The sequence below is a fragment of the Pan troglodytes genome, chromosome 3 (genome assembly GCF_028858775.2).
Source record: "Pan troglodytes isolate AG18354 chromosome 3, NHGRI_mPanTro3-v2.0_pri, whole genome shotgun sequence".
Lineage (NCBI taxonomy): Eukaryota > Metazoa > Chordata > Mammalia > Primates > Hominidae > Pan > Pan troglodytes.
Window position 1 is genome coordinate 73349073 of NC_072401.2, and position 17868 is coordinate 73366940.

The window sequence follows — 17868 nt, forward strand, 5'->3', positions numbered from 1 at the left end:
AAGAAAAAGACTTCACAGATACATCTATAAAAAAATTTTAAAATCTTCATTTAGTAAAAAATATATTTCTAAGAAAAAATTTAAAATACAAACTATGTAATAGAGGAGTGGAAAAAAATCCTTAATAGAGAAAGAATTCTTGCTGATCAATATGTAAACCACTCAAAGAAAAATGGACTCAGTTATAATTAAGGTAGGCTAGGAGAAAGGAAAGTCATTCATCTTCTGAACAGATGTTCACCCTCACTAATTAAAAATGAGAAGGGTAAAAAACTCTATCAGACTTGCAGTAATACCCAGTGTTGGTGAAATGGTGAGAAGCACTCACCAACACTATACTAGGGGAAGTGTATACTGGTATAGCCTTTGTGGAAAGCAATTTAATCTGGCAGTACCATTCGAAATTTATAGACTTCTAGAAATTTATCCTGCAGAAACCCAAGAGATACAAAGTTAAGAACAGAATATTCTCGGTGATACTCCTTTTCTTTTTTTTTAAAGATGGATAGGGCAATGTATGGGTGGGCTGATATTCTTTAAGATGGCAAAATAACTTAAATATCTATCAATGAAGATGATTACATTATAATATGCCCACACTATAGCAAGCTATTCAATTGGTTAAAAACTGAAGTGCAGGCCGGGCGCAGTGGCTCACGCCTGTAATCCCAGCACTTTGGGAGGCCGAGGTGGGCAGATCACGAGGTGAGGAGATCGAGACCATCCTGGCTAACATGGTGAAACCCCGTCTGTACTAAAAATACAAAAAATTAGCTGGGCGTGGTGGGGTACGCCTGCAGTCCCAGCTACTTGGGAGGCTGAGGCAGGAGAATGGCATGAACCTGGGAGGTGGAGCTTGCAGTGAGCCGAGATAGCGCCACTGCACTCCAGCCTGGGCAACAGAGCAAGACGCCGTCTCAAAAAAAATAAATAAATAAATAAAATAAAATAAAAAATAAATAAAGTGAAGGGCATCTATTAATTTGGAAAAATGTTCTTCACAATTCAGTCTAAAGTAGAAGATTAAAACAAACAAATTATATTATGTTCAAAACAATTTTATAAAAACTTTGAGTACCTAATGATATGTTTGATTCTGTATATACATATATACACACATAAAAAAGTTAAGTAATTGTCTCTGGGAGCATGCTTTTTTTTGGGGGCAGGGAGAGGATCTCACTCTGTCACCAGGCTGGAGTGCCGTGACGCAATCTCAACTCACTGCAACCTTGGCCTCCCGGGTTCAGGCGATTCTCCTGCCTCAGCCTCCCGAGTAGCTGGGATTACAGGCATGCATGAGTACTGCTCGGCTAATTTTTATATTTGTAGTAGAGATGGGGTTTCACCAGGTTGGCCAGGCTGGTCTCGAACTCCTGACCTCAAATGATCCACCCACCTTGGCCTCCCAAAGTGCTGGGATTACAGGCGTGAGCCACCATGCCCAGCCGGGAGCATGAATTTTGGGCAGGGAATTTTACACTCTTTAGGCCATTCTATAATGATAGATAACAACTACCTTTGTTTTTAGAATGAGCATATATCACTTGTAAATTTAAAAAAATATTCATCTGGAAACTATAAAAATAGAAAAGAAAGTAAAATTTTAGGTTATTACCACCTACAGTCATCAGCTGTTTCCTTGCAGTATTACTAATGCACAAAACAAATATTAAATGTTTGCCAATTTTGAAGTACTGTGACAAAAGAACCAATAAGACTTCCAGTTAAAGATAGTGAAATGGATACAAACATTAGCTTGTGTACCTTCCTCAAACTCCACTAAAATGGTAATAAAACACATTAAAGGAAGACAGAAGAAAAGATATTGTCAATAAAATTTTGGTAGCTGGAAAACAGATGGAGGAGTAATAATAAACTGAGCTAAGCCTTGGGAAACCTGTATCCTAAGACGGCAGAGAGCAAAATCAAGAAATAACCTGATTTATATGATAGATTCCTCAAAACCTCAGGAACTTGGGTGGCTCCAAGGATAACATCTGACTAGGTAAAATCAAGCACGGTAATGCCACCCAATTTTTCCAGAGATTAAAGCCACACTCCAAGCCAATCAATGCACATTATTTCCCTGGTTAATAATTCAAGGCTGGACACTGACCTGCTTGGCCCAATCAGATTAATGAGAAATACTTGCCAAGTCTGGAGAGGGCTTCTTTGTTGTGATGGATATAAATGACAAGTATGTGGCCCTGACTGTTTACAATATACATCATATGACTCTAATGGGATTCTGTTTTGTGGAGAGCAGAACAAAGAGGTAAAAATACTGAGTCAACCAACCTTGATGCTAACATTCCTCTAGACTGCCAACTTTATAAACAGTAAATTTTCTTAAGCTAGTTTGATGGAATTTTGTAGTTATGTGTAGCAGAAACATCAAAATGTGTAAGTGCTTACTTTTGTGCCAGGCACCACTCTAAGAACTTTACATGTAGTATCTGATTTAATACTACAAGATATATACTATCATATTCCATTTTACATATGAAAAACTCTGGCAGGTATATTAAATAGCCTGTGCACAGTCACAGAGTAAAAGAGGGAGCAACGATTTGAATTTAGGCAAACTAGTGAATTGCGATCTTTAAAGTAATAGAATAAAATTAAATGTTAGCTATAGTCAAGATAAAAAGTTTTCAAAGATACAAGAGAGCGCAGTATATTTATGTCCAAATATTTCTATATAGGGCTAAAATCAAACATTTATTTTGGAGAAAATTTATAAAGACTTTTTTAATACCTTACCCTTCTTTTTCTTTTTCTTCTTTTTCAAATCTCCCTGTCTACAAAGAGAAAAAAAAATCATTACCGTCTTTGTGATAAAATATTTATAGAGCATTAAGTAAGTGCTCTATAAGAGTTAGTTGGGCACTTATCATAAACATGGTTTAAGACTTGGTATCAGCTTACCAAAGCTAACAAATTAGTTAAGATTTGATTCAGGTTAAAGTCAATTAAGCTTCAGATACTATAATTTTTGGAAAGTAGTTTAGAAAACAGAGGTGACGATTCGAAAACAGATTCTGTTTACACTGAAAAAAGTTTTTCAGTGGCACACATTAAGTCTATGTAAAAAGTAATTTGCACAAGCATGACTACCTAGAATCCCTTGGTAAGTTACTCTATGTTTGGCAAGACTTTAGAGAATAAATTTTTTGCCAGAAGAACATGTGTAGGTAAGATACATGCAAAGAATATCTCTGGAAGGAGATTCAAAACAAGTTACATTGGTTATGGCCCTGGGAGGGAGGTGGGTAGACACAGATGGAAGACTTTTTACTTACTCTTACACTTTTTTATCTTTTGTATTTTAAACCTGTGAGTTTATTAATTTTTTTATGTTAAGTAAAATCTATATTAAGTACATTGACCAAAAAAGGCACTAAAAAGGGCATAAAAATTAACACTTCAAAATAATTGTCAAGCATTCTGAAAGTGGCTGGGAACAGTGGCTCACGTCTGTAATCTCAGCACGATGGGAGGCCAAGGCAGGTGGATCACCTGAGGTCAGGAGTTGCAGACCAGCCTGGACAACATAGTAAAACCCCGTCTCTACTAAAAATACAAAAATTAGTTGGGTGTGGCAGTGCGTGCCTGTAATCTCAGCTACTTGGGAGGCTGAGGCAGGAGAATCACTTGAACCAGGGAGGCAGAGGCTGCAGTGAGTGAGATTGTGCCACTGCACTCCAGCCTGAGCGATGGAGCAAGACTCCGTCTCAAAAAAAAAAAAAAAAAAAAAAAGCATTCTGAAAGCTCTAGTGAAAAGAGAAAAACATAAAAATACATCTCTCTATATATTCTTATGTGATATAACTCGAGAAATATGAAACAGTGAACTAAAAAGATGAGACAACAATTCCTACCAAAAATTCATTCTACAAGTCATTCAATTGTGAAAGTTCTCTCAGGATACCCCAAATAAGAAATGCAACATACTGTATCTTACTTGAGTGTTTCATCTCTTACCCAGAGTGTGCAATAGTATTCTAAATTGTCTCCCTACAAATTATACTCCACAGCCATATTAAAATTTCCCAAGGGTTCTCTGCTATTTCTTATTTCTCTGCCTTAGCTCACCCTTTGCCTACCTCGTCCTCATCTTCCTCAGAGTCAACACAATCATCTTCTCCATGAAGCCTTTCCTAACTTCCCACTGTCCTCAGGAAGAAGTGACTATTCCCTCCGGTGTACTCCTCTATGCCCTGTACAATCACAACAGGTGCAATCTTTATTGCAATTACTGTTTAAATATATTTCCTTCTGCTAGATTCAAGTTCCTTTTTTTTAGACAGAGTCTCATTCTGTCACCCAGGCTGGAGTGCAGTGGTGAGATCTTGGCTCACTGCAACCTCCACCTCCTGGGTTCAAGTGATTCTCCTGCCTCAGCCTCCCAAATAGCTGGGATTATAGACATGTGTCACTACGCCCGGCTAATTTTTGTATTTTTAGTAGAGATGGGGGTTTCACCATGTTGTCCAGGCTGGTTTCGAACTCCTGACCTCAAGTAATCCGCCTGCCTTGGCCTCCCAAAGTGCTGGGATTACAGGCATGAGCCACCACCATGTCAGGGCTCAAGTTCTTTTGAGAGCAAGTACCATGATTTATTTTCTGGTCAACACCTAGCATAAACCTATCACATACTGTATTGTTAAAGGAAACTAAACCTTTGCATCCAAGTTAGTATAACAAAATACTAACTTCTAATAAGATAAAATAAATAGCATTAATAATGCATAATGAAAATACTGTGCTGAAACTTAAAAGCTTAAAAAGTCAATGTATATCTTAATGATTGTCTAAGAAAAAAGAGAAAGAAGCCAGGCTTGGTGGCTCACGCCTGTAATCCCAGCACTTTGGGAGGCTGAGGTGGGTGGATCACCTGAGGTCAGGAGTTCAAGACCAGCCTGATCGACATGGTGAAACCCTGTCTACTAAAAATACAAAAATTAGCCAGGCGTGATTGCAGGCACCTGTAGTCCCAGCTACTCAGGAGGCTGAGGCAGGAGAATCGCTCGAACCCAGGAGGCGGAGGTTGCAGTGAGCCGAGATTGAGTCACTGCACTCCATCCTGGGCAACAGAGCAAGACTCCGTCTCAAAAAAGAAAACAAACAAACAAAAGAAACAAAGATTATTTAAAAAAAACTTTTAAAAACTTATTATTTTTAGAGATGGGGGTCTTGCTCTGTCACTCAGGCTGGGGTGCAGTGATGCAATCACTGCTCACTGAAGCCTCAAACTCCTGGGCTCAGGCAATCATCCCGCCTCAGCCTCCCAGTAACTGGAACACAGAGCCACTATGCCAGGCTAAAGAAGGAACTGCGTGTTCTTAGTAGTTACTCAACCCTGTTTGGTGAAGAAAAAAAATAGTAAACATACTTAATTGAAAATCCATTTAAGAACCCAGACTGAATTTATAATTGTAAGATGAAATGGAATTCAGAACAATGTAACCTCTTTGAGACTCCAATTCCTTATTAAAAGTTTTGGAAGTTATTATGAGAACAACAATGCTTTTTATGAAATGCGGAGTTTGTTAGAAAGAAATCAGTCATTGTTGCTGAGTTTTTTTTAAGTTAGGGAAAAATTTAGATTTCAAAAGGCATTCAAAAAAGGAAAGTAGCAAAAACTTATAAAAGTCACAAAGCTAAGGAAATGTTTTATCTTTTCCATGCTCTATTCATCCTGAGTCAAAAGTAAAATCTTAAAACATTTTACTGTAGGTCTCTGCTAACTATATTTTTAAGATGACGATGGAAGAAACAAGTCAAAATCTGACTTCTTTTAAGTAGATGAAGCCGACTAACCTTTTCTTCAAATCAGCAAAAGAAATCATATACTAAATGATGTACTAAATGTACAACAATAACTGAAAGGTAAAGGAAGGCACATCCAGCCTATGGAGTGTTATGCATAAAAAGGATGAAATAGGTCCACATTTTTGTACGTGGAAAGATCTCTAAAACTCATTAAATAAAAGTAAGTTGGGAAACACTAAGTACAATACAATCCTCCTTCTGTAAAAAATAACTGGGCGTGGTGCCCAGCACTTTGGGAGGCCGAGGTGGGCAGATCACTTGAGGTCAGGAGTTCAAGACGAACCTGGTCAAAAGGGTGAAACCCTGTCTCTACTAAATGTACAAAAATTAGCCTGTAGTCCCAGCTACTCGGGAGGCTGAGGCAGAATTGCTTGAACCCGGGAGGCGGAGGCTGCACTGAGCCAAGACTGTGCCACTGTACTCCAGCCTGGGAGACAGAGCAAGATTCTGTCTCAACAAACAAACAAACAAACAAAAAATAGTAATAAATAAACCAATTTAAAGAAAATATTTGTAAACCATGTTTGTGTGTAAACACAAAGAAAAACTTCTGGAATAATAGATTAAATTAATACCAGAGGTTAATTTTGGGCTGAGGGAAAAGGGAAGGAAATAAGGACAAAGAGCTGGGCACAGTGAAAGAAATGGAAAAGGAACAAAGAGAACTAGAACTTTATTCACATGAAATTTCTATGAGAATGTATTTTTTATTCCTTGTCTAATTTAAAATCAGCATTAGAGAACGTTACGATGAAAAATATTACCCTTGTTCCTTTGGTTGACTATCTCCAGTAACTTTTCCACCCTTCTTCCGAATGTACGTAGCACCAGCAGAATTTTCAAGAGCCTCAACATCTACTTTTAGAGACATACTATCTGACGATGGCAAGTGTTTACTAAGACTGTGATAGAACAGGAGTTCAGGAACATAATATATACAAACACACACATTTATATAGATATATATGTTTGCCAATGTATCTATTGACACTGGAAGACTGTCTTTTCTTGATGACCTTCAACAAAAGCAAAAAATGTTCCTAAATCTTCTATACAATAACAAGTCATATCAATTATATAGTACATACAGTATTCTGAAAGGAGAACATGAGGAGTCATAATCTAATTCTCTATTCCTTAACACAGTGATGTGGAGCAAGGTGGTGGCTTAATACAAACTCCATTCCAAAACAACTATCAAGTTTATGACTTGTGACTGCTTAGCATCCACCAACCCACCTCAGTTTTGGGAACACACTCTGATTTAGAGTAGCACATATGATCCAAGTTCAATAAGGGCACCAAATTTGCTTATCAGGTAACTATTTGAGATAAGCAAGTGACCTAAGTAGTTGAATCCGAAAATAACATTTCAGAATCATGCAAAAGTACCCACATAAAATATGCTTTTTCTTTACCTTGCTGCTGATCTTGAACCTGGAGGAAAAGAGGCCATACCCTTTTGACTTCATTTTTGCTTCTGGATGAAACTGAACCCTAAGTTGGATCTATCGCCACATTTTTCAATCACACTGATCAATAAATTCTCATTTTTTGGTTTTACTAGTTAAAAGGAGGATTTGTTAGTTGCAGTTTACAATTGAAAAAGCTCTGGTCAAAACACAGATATCAGAAGAGATCTATTGTGCTACTGAGGAGCTGTAAGGAATAACAATCAAAAGGATACGCTTTGGCTTTCTCTGGATCTACAAGTGAGTAAGCAGAAATAAGCTGTGCCAGGGTGTGAATATCTTTTGGATTTTGTCTAAAAGAAGAAATAAGAAAATTATTGAACTGTTTATAAAACTGGAGAAAGTAATATAAACAAGTAACTCCCTCATATCAAGTAGCAGCAATAAATGTGTTATTTCTACAACTCCACGTTTCAGAGCTTACTTCCACAGCTGTTGTAGGTCACTAATTGCCTCCTTCTTCCGCCCATATTTGAGTTTGAAGTTTGCAGCTTCTCTTATCAAGGACAAATGAGCAGGAGATTTTGGCTACAGTTTCAATAAAAAGAAAAAAAAGTTTCAAGTTAAATATCTAGCAAGTGCATGCAGTTATATTCATTAGACCTTTAAGAAATACACCTATGCATTAGATCCCTCATCTTAAGTTTCACTGAATGCCTGAAACAACAAAATCATCCACACATGTAGAGGAAAGCAGGTGGACAAATTATTAATTGTACAAGTAATCACCAATTGATGAATCTGGAAAACAACCTATATCTATTGTCTACAACTGGAAACATTCCCCTACAATAATCAAATCTTAAAGATATGCCACCATAGTTCTCAAACATTAATTTAATATAATACTTTCCCAGAGCACTGATACCCCTCCACTGCTAACAGTACTAACAGTATAAATGCCACCTGCACAGCGTATGTATAATTTTAAGTTGGATACTGCCCATACAGAGATCCATACTGGAAATTAAGATATTCCTACTAGATAGAGACATGATAAACAACTATTCCATGTATTACTGTTGTACTAATTACTACCACCCATGGGCTCTCTAGCTATTTAAGACGATCTCTTAAATATGCAATCATGTACTATTATTATTTCTTGAGATTACATACACAAATGCATATACACATACAGCAAGGAGCTTCAATAAATATAAATGTGCTATTTTTCTATTTTGCAGCCATTGCTTATTTCTAATAACTTAATTTGGATCTGGTATACTAAAAAAATGCATTTGATAATCTAAATAGTATTCCACTTTTAAAATAGTGACGTGTAATACTTGTTTGCCTGAATTTTTTCACTACTACATCTTTATTTTTATGTAAAAACATGCTCTCATAACATTTTACTCCATTTATTTACCTGATGGTTTTGATACCACTGGATAGCTTGTGTGAAGACCTCAATGGCACTATCAATATCTTCTTCATGGCTATACATGGTAACTAATGCAGATACCTACACAGCCAAAGGTATAAATTAGTGAACTCCCCCTTCACTCCCAGAATACCGCTTTTGAAAATAAAAAACGCTGAAGAAATAGCAAATAAAGGCTCTCCACTAATACCTGATTTATCATAAAAGCTACTCCCTTTAGAGAACATAGTAACTTTACTTCTAGAAATACCATGAACAACCGTGTTTTCCAAATATGAAGGTAGATATCTGTAAAATAAAACTTTCCTTTAAAGCAGTGCCAGTTCACAAATGGTTTGGTAAGTACGGAAGTTGAGAATAAGCCCTTAGAAATGTTTCTACAATAAGACACTGCTGGACATTTAAGTGTATGATCAGTGAGGCATACATAGAGTGGCTGAACTCTCATGATGAATCCCATGTGGCATGAGCTGTTTGAAGCCAGTAAAAAGGGTGCCTAGTGTGGCTGAGGGACAGGAAGGAGGCCTACATAGCTGGAGTGGAGGGGGAGGGGGATGCTGAGCAGTAGGAGATGAGGATAGAAAGGAAACAAACAAAAAGCTGGATCTTTAAGAACAATCAGTAAAACTGATAAACCTCTGGACAGGCTAATCAGAGGGAAAAAGAAAAAAAGACATGAATAACCAATATCAGGAATGAGAGAGGTTCTATAGATATTAAAAGGACAATAAAGAAATAAAATGAAGAACTTTTATGCCAATAAAGTCAGCAACCTAAATGAAATGGATACATTCCTTGAAAGGTAAAAGGTGGTCATATATTAAATATTAGAAACATTTTATTTTCAGTCATATACTGTATTTGACTCTAAGGTAAAGTAATTATAGCACGATCCTTAAAATATGAATCTTTAAGGGAAAGCACTACCATATTACATTTACTGAGTGCCAACTGCACAGAGGCCATGTTAGAGAATGCAAACATGAATAAAACAGCCGCTGTCCAGAAGATGCACATACTACCACTACAGAATTAGTTTCTACTATGGAAAAGATGCTTTCACAGCTGTATTAATGATTGAAACCTGCAATATTTGAATAATCAGAAAACTAAAAACTAAATTTCTTGGCCACAATTATGAAATTGTTCTAATTTAAAGAAATCACACTGACAAAAATGATATAGGCTAAGAAATTCCTATACAGATCTGAGATTATTTGAGGTTGGTTTTCAGTGATACTATAAGGCCTTAATAGTGCCTGGCACATTTGACTGAATAAGAAACCAATACCAGAGCAGAGAATGAAATTAAATTTATACCAGACAACTATTACTATTATAATTACTACTCCTACCTTAAAGTGAATACACATTCGACATATAAATAAAGTGAATACACATTAGACATACAAATTATCAATTCAACTACTTTTCAATTTTGTAATTTTTTAAACTCACCATGCCTGGTTTATGCTTTAACTCCTCTATGCTTCTCAATATTAGACACGCTTTAGAAATATTACCTTAGGAGAATAAACAAAATCAGCATTACATAGAAGAACACATATTATGAAAAAAAAAATACAAGAAATTTTACTTCCTCCCACTACTTTTCCTTAGGAAAGCAACCATAACTCATGTTTTGTAACATCGCTAAACATATAAACTTTGGGGTCTTGGGGATGGTGAACTCTGTTCATTTAGAGATAAGGAAATTGAGTTCTAAAGAAATAATATACCTTGCTTAAGCTCACAAAGAAAGTTAATGGCAGAGCTGCTACCAGAAAAGAAGTCTCCCAGCTCCCAGTCTGTTGAGTTCTATTTCTTCTTTTTTGGGCTGTAACTTGAAGGTGGGGGTCCTTCCCTAAAGGTCTTGAAATATGTTACTGTAGACATGAGTGCAATGGAAAATTTCCTATGGTGTTAAATTCTGATTTTGTATTCATTGCAAACCTCAATAACTCAAAATTCCCAGTCTTTAAAAACAAACAAAAAACCATGACAGACTGTCAGTAATTTCAAGATAATAAATAATCCTTGAAAAAATAAACTAAACATAGGAGGAAAGATCAAGTAAAGGGCAAGGAAGAGAAGACAGGGCTGAGGAGAAGGAAAAAGAGACAAGGAAAGCAAAGAAATGTGAGAATTGGATAAGAGGGAGATCAGCAGTGTGTCTCAACCTTATTTTCATTATTGCCCTACTAAGGACATTTTAAACATTTTTTCCCTAACTGCCAACTCCCCTCCTTCAACTCATAAAATTTTCATTTCAGCCACTGTAATATTTAAGATTTTTGTGAAGAATTGTCACCCCCATTGAAAATCCACATTCTATACCAGAGCTGTTCGACAGAACTTTTTGTGATGATATAAATGTCCTATATCTGTGCTGTCCAATATTGTAGCCAATGGCTGCATATAGCTACTAAGCTTCTAAGATGTGGCTAGCATAATCAAAGAACTGAATTTAAAATTTCATTTAACTAATTTAAACTTAAAATAGCTGTATGTGGCTAGTGACTACCAAACTGGGCAACATGGCTCTAGATATTCAAAGTTAGATGAAAACCACAGACAAAAACATTGGCAGTTTTAAGATTCAAACACATCAGTTCTCGTTAAATTCTATTACCTTTCCCCAAGCCCAAAGACATAGGTGGCAAAGTGTAAAATGAAGTAAGGATGAAGGGCCAAGCTAAGAAATTCTGAAAACGATGATGCAAAGTAGTCGTACAAATATTACCAAGTGACGGACATAAGCATTTCTGCATGTGACATACTCAGGCAATTTGAGTAGTATGTATGGTCTTTTGGAAGAGAGGAATCCTTTGCTTCAGAACTTTCAAGGCATAGATTAAGAATCATTCTAATAATTTAGGAATAATCCACGAAAAGGGGCAACTACCTCACTACTAAATCTGTTGGAGATCATACAATCTAGCTGCATGTTTGAAACAGTAATTATTATGCTTTACTATTACACAAAAAACCTTAAAATCACATAGTTCACAACTGCTTAATCATTCCAAACATGTTTTCATTAAAATATTTTAATCATGATGAAAACCATAATACCTTGAGAAATTTTCAACTGTGCCATGGTCAGCTTAATTTCAGCTGCATTTTCTGGATGCTGATCTGAAAATTCCTAAATTTTTTTAGTTTGGGGAAAAAAATCACATTTAATTTACACAACTAATTGTATACATTACAATTACTTAGCTACATAAGATTTTAAATCCAGTTTTAAAACATTAAACTTCTGGCTGCAGGTCAAAATCTTAACTTGGGGAAATTTTTATTCAACACTCACTTTTTTTCTTAAAGGTATGCTCTAAAAGTAAGTGCAGTGATGTCAAGTTTTCTGTAAGTCACTAACAGAGAAATCCATCATCCCTCAGCCACAGGGTATTACTTCCAGAACCACCCCCGATTCCAAAACCCAAGGATGCTCAAGTCCCTTATATAAAAGTATAGTATTTGCGTATAACCTACATACATGCTCCTATACATTTTAAATCATTGCTAGATTACTTATAATACCTAATACAATGTAAATCCTATGTGTATAGTTGTTATATTATCTAGGGAGTAATGATTTTTAAAGTTTGTATATGTTCAGTACAGAGGCAGTCATACATTTCCAACCTCAAAATGTGCTTTTTTTTTCTGAGGCGGAGTCTTGCTCTGTCACCCAGGCTGGAGTGCAGTGGCGTGATCTCGGCTCACTGCAACCTCCGCCTGCCAGGTTCAAGTGATTCTCCTGCCTCAGCCTCCCAAGTAGTTGGAATTACAGGAATGCGCCACCATGCCAGGCTAATTTTTTGTATTTTTAGTAGAGATGGGGTTTCAACATGTTGGCCAGGCTGGTCTTGAACTCCTGACCTCAGATGATCTGCCTGATTGGGCCTCCCAAAGTGCTGGGATTACAGACATAAGCCACTACGCCTGGCGACCCCCACAAAATGTTTTTAATCCATGGCTGGTTGAATTCTTGGATGCAAAACTCAAGAATACAAAGGGTCAACTATAATAAAGATTACTAAATAGATTTTTTTTTTTTTTTTTTTTTTTGCTGTGGGGAGAGAAGGGGCGGTGTCTCTTCACTGAGTGTCCCTGTTAGGCAATTTTGTCTGTCAGGATGATCCTAATTGTACCTATCCAACTTTCCAATGTAGTTTATATTCAAGAAATTTAAATATGCAATATAATAGCTGGTTTGGGTTGATAAAAACAAAGTCAGTATCTCCATAATTGAGGTTCTGGAGTAGAACTCACTGGAGATCAGATTATTGCAAAAGAGGTTAAGTATGTTCTGGAATTATACATGCCTAAACGATCCCCTAACTCAGGTTAAACAGATCTCCAAACAAAACAGCATTCTTCAGCATTTATAACAAATATTTACATTATAGAAATTTATATAACACAAAGAAATTTATATAAAGCTCTGTAACCCAAGAGTTAACTAAAATGACAATGAAATTTGTGTAGTGGTACATTTCTGATTAGTTTTCCCATTAAATTTACATGCTAGTAGGTTATTACAACACAATGAAAATGAAACAAAGCTGCAAATGTCTGACACCTCATTCAAGTAATTATATTACCTGAAGCAGCTCTATTGCTTTTGTGTGCTGCTTTTCACGGCAGAGCTGGGCAGCTTGGATTAACACAGGTAAGAGATGCTCGGGACTTTGGGACTGTAAACTGGCAGATATTTTGCGGCATTGTTCAGCCTAGAAGATATCCAACCCCCACAAGAAAAATAAACTGGTTAATGAAATTAAACACTAAATGACCAGAAAGAAAAGAAACATGGGAAAATCAGTTGAAACAAATATTAACCAAAGAACTGCCTAGGGTAAGAGAATCAGTTTACAGTATCTATTCTCAATTTTTTCTTGTAAGAAAATGGTTTCCATTTATTGAATTTAATCTATGAGCTCTAAGAGTCTTTAGTAAAGGAGAAATTCTAAACATTCACTTGGATGCCTAAATTCTAGAACTGTTTAAAAAAATCAAACACATCAAATATAAGCATTTTCTTCAAAAACAACAAAATGCATATATGTATTTTTTGCTACATTATTAAGAATAACTTGACTCAGTTCTAAATAATAAAAACATTACTGCCTCTCGGCCGGGCGTGGTGGCTCATGCCTGTAATCCCAGGACTTTGAGAGGCCGAGGTGGGCAGATCACGAGGTCAGGAGATCAAGACCATCCTGGCTAACATGGTGAAACCCCGTCTCTACTAAAAATACAAGTAAATTAGCCAGGCGTGGTGCTGGGCGCCTGTAGTCCCAGCTACTCGGGAGGGTGAGGCAGGAGAATAGCGTGAACCCAGGAGGCACCCAGGAGGCAGAGGTTGCAGTGAGCCAAGATCGCACCACTGCACTCCAGCCTGGGCGACAGAGCGAGACTCCATCTCAAAAAAAAAAAAAAAAAATTACTGCTTCTCTGTCTCTCACTAAAACTTCTGCTCTAAAACAGTATAAAATTAGAATTAGAATGCTTACTGGAGTTAGAATTGACTTCCTTAACATTTATAACTTGATGTGATTATACACAGCAAAAATGAAAGATGGGTCTTAAATCTATAATCATGGCTAGCATCTTTGATGATTTTATCTTAATTCAGATTAGAAATAAGGTAATGAGAAAGTTATCTCATTTAAAGGTGTGAATACTGTTTTCTTCCCCTTAAAAGGTGTCAACCCTACACCCTTATAAGAAATTGGGCAAATTACTTGTTTAATAAATAAAATCTATGACACATAACATTCTTTCTTTTTTTTTTTTCTTTTTGGAGACAGTCTCTCTCTGTTGCCCAGGCTGGAGTGAAGTGGCACAATCTCAGCTCACTGCAAACAATTCTTGTGCCTCAGTCTCCAGAGTAGCTGGGACTACAGGCATACACCACCATGTAGAGACAGGGTTTCCCCATGTTGCTCAGGCTGGTCTCGAACTCTTGAACTCCGGCATTCCGCCCACTTCAACCTCCCAAAGTGCTAGGATTACAGGCATGAGCCATTGTGCCCAGCCAATAATATATGTAATATTTTGAGGAAGGCAAAAAAATATATTTATGAGTTGAAGACAAAATACAAACAAAAACTATAAACAGATTAGACTAATATCCCTATTACTCCTCATATACCATATTACAAAAGGTTTAGCCATGACACCAAAGGTAATTACCCACCTGGTTTGTGTACATAGCAAGTAAAGCTTTGTTAAATTCTATAGCTTGTAGTTGTTTCTTGGAAAGCTTAAACTCTACTCCTTCCGCATTGGTTAATTTCACTTTCTTCTTGGAGTCAAAGACATTTTGGTCCTAACAAAGAAAAGTTTATCCACCATTAACAGAATCTCAGATTTCAACTTATTCCTTTTTCTATTAACTTTATATAGATACAGCAGGAGAGCTTGAATCTATCTACCTGATTGGGGTGCCTAAGCTAATAAGATGCATATAAATTTATCTTGATTCACAGAAGTAATTCAAATCTACTCTTTTTGAATCTCTGCAATTCAAATCTACTCATGTACATATAGTTATCCCAGAATCTACCCCCACTCCTTTTAAAGCCTTCTCAAAGGAGGCTTCCTAGGTATAAAAAGGCTTAACAAGTGAACTGCTTTAAAGAAATGGAGAACAAGATTTGTTTTATTTTTCCACTATTAATTGCTTGTTTTGAGCTTTTTGAAGGAAAAAAAGGGACAGCACAAATTGCAGTGTATTAGGACTACAAAAATACCTAACTTGGCAATTTCTACAAGCTATGCCCTCTAGAATTTAGATGATAAATAAAAAGTAACTCACTCCTCTTCAAAATACAGAAATATCTTGGAGATATTTCATGTTTGGTTCCAGACTACCACGATAAAGCAAATATTACAATAGGAGTCACAAATTTTTGGGTTTCCCAGTGCATATAAAAGCTATGTTTACACTATATTGTTGTCTATTAAGTGTGCAACAGCATTATGTCTGAAAACAAGTACATACCTTTTTTTTTTTTGAGACGGAGTCTCGCTCTGTCACCCAGGCTGGAGAGCAGTGGCACAGTCTCAGCTCACTACCAGCTCCGCCTCACGGGTTCACGCCATTCTCCTGCCTCAGTCTCCCGAGTAGCTGGGACTACAGGTGCCCGCCACCATGCCTGGCTAATTTTTTTTTTTTTTTTTGTATTTTTAGTAGAGATGGGGTTTCACCGTGTTAGCCAGGATGGTCTCGATCTCCTGACCTCGTGATTCGCCCACCTAGGCCTCCCAAAGTCCTGGGATTACAGGCGTGAGCCACTGTGCCCGGCCCAGTACATACCTTTATTTAAAAATACTTCAATGCTAAAAAATACTGATACAGAGATATGAAATGGACACATGCTGTTTAAAAAATGATACCACCATGGCCAGGCACAGTGGCTCACGCCTGTAATCCCAGCACTTTGGAAGGCAGAGGTGGGTGGATCACCTGAGGCCAGGAGTTCGGGACCAGCCTGGCCAACATGGTGAAACCCCCATCTCTACTAAAAATACAAAAATTAGCTGGGTGTGGTGGCACACGCTAGTCCCAGCTACTCGGAAGGCTGAGGCAGGAGCACTGCTTGAACCTGGGAGGTTGCAGTGAGCTGAGATCCCACCACTGCACTCCAGCCTGGGCAAGAGAGCGAGACTCCATCTTAAAAAAAAAAAGGAGCCAACAGATATGCTCAACACAGAGTTGCCACAAACCTTCAATATGTGAAAAACTTACAAAGTGTAATAAAGTAAAGCACAATAAAATGAGGTATGCCTGTAGTGACTCTGTAAGGCAATCATGAAACCTCAGAAACATATCTGTACCACTTTTGAACCCATTTTTTTTTTAGCAGAAAATACTCATGTAACATATCTACTATTTTTCCTTTCCTAAAGCCCCTTCTTCTTAGCCAAGCAAAAGCATAAAGAAGCTCAATTTCTAAAATTCCCATGTGGGGGCACAGTGTTATCTGCCCAAAGAAAGTCCTATTAAGAATTATTGAAAGTCACATACATCTCCAAAAAAAGGGAGAAAACTAAGTCACACTGATTGCATCCTGAGAAGCACAAACTGAGCATCTGAGTATCTACTATGTGCACAATACTCTAGCTTTGTAAAACGATGTATTTACTTGCAAATACATGATACCACTGTGCTTTTTTAAACCAGGTCTTCTACCAGTTTAAAGACAAAAAGGAAGCGAAAAAATCTAAAATAAATTCTACTTTTTCTTACTGTCGAGCTCCAAACCAATTTGAAACTACTTTAATGTACAGCAAGAAACTGCCTTTCATATAAATCAATCCTAAAGAAACCGTGTTTTCTAGCTGGTTCTCTCATGTCGCAATTTTAATACTTCAATTAATTGTGCACGTCACTGCCAGACTTTTCTTAAACTTGATTTCCAAGGCCCTGATATAGTTCAATCTAATCTACTTTTTAAACTATCCAGCAAATACATAACCTCTTCTGTTTTCTCACTTTTCCCCTACAAATCATAAATATTTCTTCATATGTACTTTTTTTTGTGCTGTTGCTTAACCTTCAAACCACAGTCCTCCTTCAAGGGTCAGCTCAAACTTGCCAAACCAGAGATCCTTCCGTTCACCAAATGTAGTATTAAATATATAAAGTATACGGACAAAAAATTTAAACATGAACAATTTTTTTCAACACCAGAAAGAGATTTTAAACTATGTGATGAAGCTTTGTATTTTTCATTACCTATTGCATCCAGTACTATTTTGAAAAAGTCAGAAATACCCACTGACTAAAGAAAGTTCAGTGTATAAGTTATGTTCAGACTGAGATCTTCAGTATCTCACATGCTCTCTTCCCCTACAATTATGTATGTCAGATAAAAATAATTTGTCCTGGCTGGGTGTGGTGGCTCATGCCTATAATCCCAACACTTTGGGAGGCTGAGGCAGGAGGATCACTTGAGATCAGGAGTTTGAGACCAGCCTGCCCAACATGGTGAAACCCCATCTCTACTAAAAATACAAAAATTAGCCGGGTGTGGTGGCACGTGACTGTAGTCCCAGCTACTCAGGTGGCTGAGGCATGAGAATCACTTGAACCCGGGAGGTGGAGGCTGCAGTAAGCCGAGATTGTGCCACTGCACTCCAGCCTGGGCAACAGAG

General features: G+C 37.1%; 1 protein-coding gene and 1 long non-coding RNA gene across 7 annotated transcripts in view; one reads left to right on the forward strand and one right to left on the reverse strand.

Annotated features, from left to right (window-relative positions):
• LOC107974315 (uncharacterized) overlaps positions 1–17868 on the forward strand; it is a 64487-nt gene that overhangs the window by 33195 nt on the left and 13424 nt on the right. The gene's annotated exons all lie outside the window — the stretch shown is intronic.
• The window catches only part of SRP72 (signal recognition particle 72), a 35854-nt gene that overhangs the window by 4946 nt on the left and 13040 nt on the right, over positions 1–17868 (reverse strand). The window contains exons 9-17 of one of the 3 annotated variants that reach the window (XM_001139671.7): positions 14906–15037; positions 13308–13436; positions 11773–11845; positions 10156–10220; positions 8683–8778; positions 7735–7838; positions 7526–7603; positions 6603–6740; positions 2767–2804 (exon numbers count right to left, since the gene is read on the reverse strand). In XM_001139671.7, coding sequence (XP_001139671.4) covers positions 2767–2804; positions 6603–6740; positions 7526–7603; positions 7735–7838; positions 8683–8778; positions 10156–10220; positions 11773–11845; positions 13308–13436; positions 14906–15037 — 853 coding nt within the window. Of the gene's footprint in view, positions 1–2761; positions 4224–6602; positions 6741–7525; positions 7604–7734; positions 7839–8682; positions 8779–10155; positions 10221–11772; positions 11846–13307; positions 13437–14905; positions 15038–17868 lie in introns of those variants that run through there. The other 2 variants (XM_009447857.5, XM_016951678.4) reach the window with 2 other exon arrangements.